Raw genomic sequence first — 9,792 nt, 5'->3', positions numbered from 1 at the left:
ATGTTCTAAGGCGTTTGAGGGAGGACATGAGAAGAAAACGTCCAGAGAAGTGACGCATTAAAGACTGGGTACTCCACCATGACAACGCATGACCGCATACAGTTTACATTGTGCAGGAATTTTTGGCTAAAAACAAGATGGCAGTTGTTCCCCACCCACCATACTCGCCAGACTTAGCTCCATGCGCTCCCAAGGGGACTACTTTGAAGGTGATGATGCAGAATAAGATCCAGGTAAGACGTAATAGTTCTTACTAATATATTTCAGGAACTTTTGGATTGCACCACGTACATGTACAGAACATAAACTAACTTCCAACATTGCCAAGATATAGGGAGAGGAAGGGCAATAAGATGGACAAATAAAATGGATGGGAAAGGAGGAAAGAAGATAAAGGTACAATAGAGGTAGAGAAATTGAAAAATGGATGTGGGTTAATAAGAAAAAGTGGCAGGATGGAAAGGTGAGAATAATGAGAATGGGACAAAGGAATCATAAAGAGTAAGGGAAAGATAAGGGTCAGAGGGAAGGAAGCAACATTAGCAGCAATATGACAGGATGAAAATTCTGAGCACCATTATGAAACATTCAGGCACAGTGATGACTTGGCACGCAGAATTTGCACAGGACCTTACATTATAATTTCCAGTTCGAGATCTTCAGGTTTCCTCTATCAATTTTCTTCTTTTGCCCTGAAAGTAAGGAAGAAACTGGCCATTCAAAAGCCAAGTCAGTACATTAAAGGTTAATATTATAAAAAAAGAATGTAATTATTTTCTTAGAGGTTCAAGCCCAGAACAACAGTTACTGAGACAAGAGAAAATATATACGGCATAATTTTACTCAACGTCAACAAAGTATGTTTCAAAGAAAACCCAGAGAAAGACAATATCATCTAAACTGGAAAATCCACTAAAACCAACAATTACTAAAGGTCTCTACAGTGCTAGGGGCTGGTACTATAGACCAGAAGTGGCCGCAGTACAAGGGACTTATTCCCACCCCACTAGCAATAAAAAAAAAGGTAAGCCATTCATTGATATGCTAAACATTGTTTACAAAACATAAAAACCAACACATTTTACAGTTTCATCTAAAAACACATTTCCACATTTGAAGGCATCCACTTATATTCATTCCAATAACACATTTTTTTTTTAATTTCCAGGAGTATTTTGATCACTTAATAATTAAACTTCATCAGTAAAATATATATTCTGTACCTGTCATTTCGGTGAAAATGGAACATAAATTCTACCTCCAGTTCTGTTCACTTTATCCCAACATGTGCAGGTGAATGTCGAACGGACCATGATGTCAGTATAGAGACGACCAGAGAGGTGATCCATCTCGTGCTGAACTATACGAGCTGCCCAACCAGAAACTTGCCATGAAACCGGTTTCCCTTCAGCACTCAGGCCTGGAAACAGAAAGTATTAAGCTGTATTCAGTATTCAGTATTGAGGGGGTGGGTTTCCCCATGCACTTAGACCAGTTATTGGTCCATTGTGCATTCCCCTTTAATTTCTACTGTCTCCATACCCTACCGGTACTGGTGCTCGCTATCAGCCCTGTTCTGCCAGCAAGGTTCTGATCCTCTACTGGCAGTGGTATCTAATAGTTAGTCCCTTTCTGTCAGAGAGGTCGCCCCTACTCTGGCAATGGTACCTAATACTTCCCCATCTACCGGAGTCATTGGAAACTACTTTGGGCGGGGAACTTTTTTTGGCCAAATTTAGCTCAGAGGTCTCCTAGAGACATGAGGTTCTTTTACGTGTCGTAAATCTACGACACGGGACCCACGGCTTAAAGTCCCTCCCGGAGAACTTGTTCCCTGAATTTTTCCACCCTTAAAAATTCCACGACCTCCGCTGGGTTTGAAACCACGTACCTTGAGTCATGAGGTGGGAACGTTATCCCTAGACTACGGAGGCCGCTAAGTATTAAGCTGTAAATTACACCCTTCTCAGTGGTTCCTCCATTCACATGCAGTATTTGGCATATGAATGAAACAAATGCCTGATGGACATACCATACTGTCGCATATCAGGGGTTCCGTGACTAATAATAATGGGTTCTGGATTGGATGTTTGAATTAAGTGGCACTTCTATTACAACTGTCAATTGACAGCTCACAATCAATGACTGTCTGAGACTCACTCCATTCCTTACTAGACTACAAGTGTCTTCTTCTCTTTCACTGTGACAAATGATGAATGAAGAACCCCTTACAGCTCAATCACTGAACTCCTTTAAGAATGAATTACAACTAACATGTTCTTCTCTGCATGGCTCCTTACAAAGGCTAGTGCATATCCATGGAAAATGTTGGTTGTCATAGAAACATGCTTAGCAAACTGTTGGCAGCATGGACTTCTGCTCTAGCTCCGCTATTCTGGCTTTCAAACACCACACGCGGCTAGAGGGAACAACGGACAAGCTAGGGACAAAATTACAGATTGCAGATTGCAGATGTAACACAACGGGCTTACAAACAGAAAAACAGGCTGCCGCAGTGAAACATCTTCAGAAAAGAATACAGATCAAAACAAGTGGACAACACCCCTTGTGAGGTGTAATAAGAATTTTACAATTTTAAAGAAAATTTCAATAGATTTTATTCAATTTAAATTAAATGAACTATGGAATGCCCTATTTTAGCGCATACCAATTAACTATGACTATGACATTTCAAAGTATGAAGTGTTCAGTCACATATGTGACAAATGGACAATATTAGTGCAGTGTAGTGGTTTTAGCATAGTAAGACACTCAAAGATGGCCATTTAGAGCCAAAACATGTTGCGTCGAAAGTGAAACTGTAAGAAAGAAGGAACAATCTGTTTCATTGTTGATGGACTGTGTAGTACATAAACAGTTGAATCCCATGTCTCAGTGGCTTTTCCATCTTCACTAATGTAATGGGTATACTGCCATTCCTTTATTTTGTAAATAAAGATGCACATTTATAGGCAAGGTTGTCATCTAGGTATGTAGGCTTCAGCAAACATATCTTAGCCTTTCCATGACATCAAGTGAGAAATTTGTTATTAACCAGTATCCAGAGGTGTCTCATGAATAAAATGCATAGACAATTCATAAAATCTTCAGTACCCTTTACCTGTGACTAGGACCTCCCGGTAACGTGGAACATCTGCTGAAAAGCCCCTCACACTCTCACAGGCCTCCGGAAAACATACTTTTTCATAGTTTGTAATTTTTAGTTCAGGGTTTATAAAAACCTGTGAAATAAATTGTAAAAATGAACATCACAAGGGCCTGGATAGTGGTATTTATCAGTTTAGAATGTGGTACTTCTCTCCTGCTTCAATAATATGAACATGCTGCTATGTTAGAGGCTCATGCCCATTACAGATAACACTGAAAATCATTTTTACTGGGTTTAGAATCTACATGCTCTGCATGTGTTATCTGTTCTTCAGTAATCCCGCTCCCTCTCTACAAGATACCTACTGTGATACACAAAAAAAGACAATGGTTAAAGTGTAGACAATGATTTGGGTTACTGTTACACAATATCAGAGTGATACTTCAACCCATAATCTTCCTTCCTGGTTACCTTTGGTTTGATTGGCTTAGATCACGAGGAACCAAGCACACTTGCAACTTATCCATCTGTCTCATCATATGCAGTACAAATAATCATTTTACTGGAGGAAATGTGAGCCTATTTATTACTGTGAAGTAAAGCTTGCACAATTTTGTCTAATTCTAATTAATATCCTTGTGATAAACGCTGAAACTGTCCCTCCCCATTAATGGACCACTGGAAGAATCTAAATATTACTGTGGTGAAAACTGAGCAGACTGCAAGAGGTGGACTCACCTTGAATGGAATTATGGCCATTTCACGTGACTTTCGGATTTCTGGGCTGAATTCTTCATATATCTTCTCTGAAAATTCAACGATAAATATACTGAGTGGAACTCCAACTTGTGGTGCAGCCAAACCAAATGATCCATAGCTATGCATTACACTTCGCATCTTCTTCAAAAGCTAAAGAACAGAGACTACTGATCCAAGTCCACTGCACAATGGACCCAGACCAGCCTAGCATAGGAAAAACAAAAACACAAATAACGATACTTACAGAATTTTTAAAAAGTCAGGAGCTAAACTCCTACTCTTTCAAGAGTTTTTAAATTCAAAATACTGTACATGCCTTACTTATCAGAGTCTGACATAGTATGCATTCTGAACAAAACTGTGGCCTCAGGAGTTATATTAAATAAGTCACTAAAAATTATGTTTGAATATGGAACTAAAATAATTTATAAATAAATACAACTCATTATCTCATATTACAAAGAGCAAAATATTTATGCAGTGAATAATAAATCACCTCTCTCTTCTGCACCCTTAATTTCCCCAGCTTGTACAGCACTATTACCTCCAGTAGAAACTGGTAACCCAACTGAACCACCGATCATGGACATTGCTTAAATCAAAATTACCCACAATACTGGAACTGTTTAAACCTCCCCCGCCCTCATGCACACACACACACACACCAGTCTAAGGCCAGTGATTCTCAAGTGCAATCCTCATTGTCACATACAGCTACAAACTTTGCCTCATGTTCAACAGTAACAATTACCTTCATAGGATTTTACAGTTAAAAAGTTACATGCATGAAGTTATGTGGCCACAGAACACATTCCTAACTTCTAAATCAGGTTGAGGGTGCTTGAGAACTGCTGACCTAGCCAGTCTAGCACAGAACAATGTCTTCATAGGGGAGAGAATGTAAATGCTGTATCTGTCCAATACACAGTGTGCTGCTTAAATATGAATTACTGAACGGTGTGCTGAGTCACACTACACTAAGCTAGGGTGGGTCCAATGTGCAGCAGCCATCAACCCTTAGGAACTCTGAATACAATTAAATTCTGAAATTTGAATCTCCATCAATATGCAGGGCAAAACAAAATTAGCACCAAAGCTCCCCACAGTGTGATTCCTTGGTAAAAAGCAAGTCAAAAATATTGCATAAACACATGTCTTGCAACATTTAATTTTCAAGATGCATGTCACAATCAAATGGCAGAAGCTATCAAACAATCAAACCACGGGTGTCTCACAGTTGATAAACATATTTCTTCAGCATATCCACTGGAGTTAAATCTGGTGACCAAGGAGGTCATGCAATTGACCCCCAACTTCCAATCCACCTTCCTGGATATATCTCACTCAACCACTGCTAGATATCATTCCTAGGTGCGCTATAGCTCCATCAAACAAGAAACCAAAACCTGTACCTCACAGCTAAAGAACCACATCTTCAAACAGCCCTGGCAAAACACTTTCCAGAAAATCATGACATTGTTAAACAGTGAGCATGTCAGGTGACAGAGACCCATGACAATGTCCCCGACAATTCGTGCCTTGACTCTAATGCTGAAGCGGCCAGACTGCACACCCATATTCAGAGACAGCTTGTGGATAACTCCAACTGTCAAAATGCAGTAGTCCCTGGATAACATTGCACACATTGTACACATACGAATGCAGCGGTAAAGCTCAACTATTACAAGTACCGAGGGATAGTAGCATGCCGCAGTGACGTGTATTGCATTAAGTCCATATAATTCTATCACAACCGGCACCTGTTGTGCACTACGTGTCTCCAGTACACCAAACAATGTGCCATGGATCATCGTGACAACACTTCTGAGAGGTACGAGTACATCACCCGTTCAACGGTGACGTGCATCTCGAAAATTACGAGCAAAGGACACATATTACACATTTTCCACTTGTCATTTTTGACAATGAATAGCACTATGAAGAGCTTGTGGGCGAATTTCGTTTCACCTGTAACATCTCTATAACCAAAGCTAACAGTCAATGCACTAATTCTCTTCCGTACTCCCTGTATTTCATTTTTCTTTATATCCTCTGCGTTTAACTCTTCTGCCTTGTACCGAAGAACTGGATCACCGATTTGGCAAATATGATTGTACGGTGGACGTGACGGCGATGGAAACCAAAATTCAGTATACAATTGACGAAATTTTCGAAATGTAATTAAATGTCTTTTAATAAATATTAATGTATAAACCAACGCTGATTTCGAGCGGTATACGTTTAAAATTGTCATTTTTCATAAAATTAGTCAATTAGTCCTGGAAACGTGAATACCACGAGGTCCACATTACATACAGCTAGTCACAGTCAAATAATGTAAACATATGAATCCAATGTAAGTGGCTGGCAACGTAGTCGACGTACCGTCAGAAATGCAACATCCTGCCATCTGTTTTTCTCGTTCAGGATAATGCTGAAACGTGGGTTCACTCACTGCCGAGAGCTCAGTCGGTAAGAACGTTTACTACCGTACTACCTTGGGTTTCTGCTCCGCGGTGCAAGAATATCCGTTTCTCTCTCTCTCTCTCTCTCTCGTGAGCGTGTCTTCGGTATATCGACTGGCTACGGGCTGGACGTTATGAAAGGACGGAGCTCGAGTCCCGGTATGGTCAAGAATTTCCTCTTGTCCACGTCCAGACTAGTTCTGGGGCCCATCCAGACTCTTTTCCGGTGGATACCGGGGCTCTTTCCCCGTGGATAATGACACCGGGGCGTGAAGCTCTGGCCACTCATCTCTAACTAATGCCGAGACTAAGAATGCGTGAATCTATACGTCCATTCTCTCATATGTCTTCATGACGTAGTGCTTAATCAGTTAAGTACAGGGACAACTTTACTAGCCTGCGCGTACTCTGCCGCCCAAGTCCCGAAATTACAAAATTTTGCCCACCCTCATCTCCTGTACTGCAGAGGTTCTCACTCCGTTTTTATAAATGATTTGACTAATATCACTTGACTCATATCTATCGGAGAAATTTTCTCATCAGTGCCTGTAAAGTACGAAAACTTCATATACATAAATCCAACATCCCCTTACTGAATTGCACTGGATTCTTGTGAGTTACATCATACACGCAAAACTTATATTCATAAGTGTTCTGGAGAGCTGACGCTTAATATTGTACTGCAGCATCTTGTTGCACTGCGTATTCCAGTTATAGTACTCTCACTCTGCCCTCTCTGCACAACAACATCTCTATATTAAAATTCACACAGCATGTAGGAAAGAAACCAACACACCAAAAAATATATACCAAACATGTGAGCACAACAGAAGCCACCACAACACGATAACCTAAAAAATAACCTAAAATAATTTGTAAACATTATACACCACTTGCAAAATGCAAAATATTGTCATGTAACACCCGAGCAGCAATTTCTATCTACAGTCCCATGCATCTTATGATAGCCAGTTACACCAAAACATTTAGTGGTAAATAAATAACAGGAAGAGACCAAGAGCCTTAAAAGTGTAAATTTTAATATATGGACGAAGTTCTACAGAGCCGATGTAATGAGATTTGTAATATTTGGCAAACTTTAATGAACTTGAATGTCCGTCTGCTTAACTAATTAAGCACTACGCCATGAAGGCGTAAGTGGGAGTGGATGCATAGATCCACATTTTCTTGACCTGAGCACTAACTGGAGGCGAGTGGTCAGCTTGATCCACCGGCAGATTTACCCCCGGGGAGAGAGTTCCGTTGAATAGGAGATTGGGTGGACCCCAGAGCCGGTCTGGACAGCGTGGTGAAAGAGAAAGTTCTTGACACTACCGGGAATCGAAATCCGACTCCTCTGTCTTCCAACCGGTAGCCAGTCGCTAGACCGACTATGCTATCCCGGCTCCCACCCCTCGCAAAGCAGGTTCTCTCAACGTTGGCTACGTAAAGTGCTATCTTCTAGGTTGAAGAATAAGCACATCAGAGCTGCGCTTGCCACTTGCTTTCACGTTGGTATCTTGCTCGGCTTATTCTGAAACCCTGAATATGGAGGCGAGACATCTGTTTACTTTCAACTGACTACATGGCGTTATATCCCAGAATATGGCATTCTTCCGGCTTTGGATTTATCTCGCCAAACAACAATGCGGCTGATATGTAAGAGTCATCGCCAGAGTGCCAGTATCTAACTCATAAATGGCTCACCAATAACCCAATTATTTCAAGTTGAATAAGAAGTGGCATGTATATTAACAGGTTTTCCATAAAATATAATATACAGGATAACGAAAGAAATTTGAAATTGATTGCTAACATATCTTTGATCAGTAAAACAGATTTAGTCAAAAACAGCTTATTTTGTAATGATACACAAAATTAAAATATTTGTTGTCATGTTATTTATTGATGTGCAACAATAAAGACTGGAATATACGTTCACATTATAAGAAAACTCTCATTTATTTTTGTGATCATTGTTATTCAGAAATAAAGCCACGTGAAAATGAAATGCAGGCTGTAACATTTAACAATATGAAAATAGCAACAGAGCTTTCGTATGGAGTTAGAGACAGGAATAACAACAAACTAAGTTTCTTCTTGTAAGATTTGAGGCTTTCACGGCGGTGACTATGAAGAAAGCAGTCTTCTGGGATTTGGCACCGTGTATATGTGGTGTTAACCGACGTTTCGGAGGAACGTATCGCCTCCATCTTCAGAGTAGAAGGAAAAATATAAGAAATCCGCAAGCGAAGAGACCGTGAATCTGCTTTTACCGGTTCTCAAGGTCTCTTCGCTTACGGATTTCTTATATTTTTCCTTCTACCCTGAAGATGGAGGCGATACGTTCCTCCGAAACGTCGGTTAACACCACATATACACGGTGCCAAATCCCAGAAGACTGCTTTCTTCAAGTTTCTTCTTCTTCCCATTCCCTTTACAGTTTATATTGCGTGTCTTTCAAGAACTGCCCTGCTTTGAAAACAGTCTTTCAAGGCGGATCAGTAGAATTTGCCTCTTCGCTTGATTTACCAAGTACCCTAAAATTTCTGTAGACTCCAGTTCTGTTCCTACTGCTTTAGTAGGGGCAACGAGTTACGCTTAGAAATGTCATAGAGTAGTTTCTTTTGCAGGATTGTCCTTCAGTGTTGTACACTGACTGATCAGATTATCATGGTTATGGTCCCCTCGGGTGTGCGTGCTCCACATTTTAGAAGTCCGTAGTCTTCATCTGACAGTCGATGCTTCCACGACGATGGCCTTTAAGAGTACTGTGTTGTGGGAAGTGACACCGTGCAGTCTGAACGAAATTCATTGACGTTTCAGAGGAGAGTCAGTAAACTTTTGCAAGACTACATGGCGTGAGCCCCATGGTCACAGCCACGCAAACCTCGATTCTCATATGGCCGAATTACCATTTCACAAATTTTATTCGAGTATGTGCGTGACTTGAGGTGGGAGACATTCATGTAATCGGTAACTTCAAGTTTAATTATGAAACAAGACTGCGAACATTTGTGTGCAATGAAACAATGCATAGAAGACAGTCACATTTTGCTTTGTAATGTTTTGATAAGGCAACTTTAAGGGAACCTAAGAAAGTTTTACGGAAAAAATATACCTGGCACCTTTTTTCTTATGACTTTTCTTTGAAAAGACCCAACCGCCAATTAACGCAAACCCACGTATATTTTTCCCAATTGTAAGCAGCATCTGCAATTGATTCAGCACAGTTAAAGAACCTATTATCCAAGCAACGACAGGGGAAGCGAATACATGCGCCGAGTGGGTACAACATTTCTTAGGCGCTTTAACGCCACCTGTCCGATAACAAAAGCACTGCATTTATAATAGCGACCTACCATTCCCTGAACTCGAATCCCAGGACCGAGCCCAAGGAAGCGCTTTATCAGTCCCCACAGCATCACACCCGGACTCTGGAGGTGGGAGAAATCGGGT

At 40.6% G+C, this 9,792-nt stretch overlaps 1 protein-coding gene across 4 annotated transcripts; it reads right to left on the bottom strand.

Annotated features, from left to right (window-relative positions):
• Positions 1 to 216: 216 nt before the first annotated feature.
• LOC111875344 (peptide deformylase, mitochondrial) lies at positions 217 to 6,210 on the bottom strand. Of its 4 annotated transcripts, none has more exons than XM_023871517.2 (5): positions 5,837 to 6,210; positions 3,848 to 3,915; positions 3,122 to 3,242; positions 1,224 to 1,420; positions 217 to 692 (listed from the first exon to the last, which is right to left on the bottom strand). In XM_023871517.2, the coding sequence occupies exons 1-4, from the start codon at positions 6,120 to 6,122 to the stop codon at positions 1,227 to 1,229; spliced, it is 669 nt and encodes a 222-aa protein (XP_023727285.1). In that variant the 5' UTR covers positions 6,123 to 6,210; the 3' UTR covers positions 217 to 692; positions 1,224 to 1,226. The 4 variants fall into 4 exon arrangements, with proteins under 4 accessions (XP_023727285.1, XP_023727284.1, XP_023727286.1 ...); XM_023871516.2 differs by having other exon boundaries at positions 3,848 to 4,018; positions 5,892 to 6,210; XM_023871518.2 differs by having other exon boundaries at positions 3,848 to 4,018; positions 5,837 to 5,882.
• Positions 6,211 to 9,792: the final 3,582 nt, after the last annotated feature.

This window comes from Cryptotermes secundus, unplaced genomic scaffold, assembly GCF_002891405.2.
Source record: "Cryptotermes secundus unplaced genomic scaffold, Csec_1.0 scaffold2056, whole genome shotgun sequence".
Classification (NCBI taxonomy): domain Eukaryota; kingdom Metazoa; phylum Arthropoda; class Insecta; order Blattodea; family Kalotermitidae; genus Cryptotermes; species Cryptotermes secundus.
Note: the sequence above shows the minus strand (reverse complement) of the source record. Positions and strands in the feature narration are given on the sequence as shown.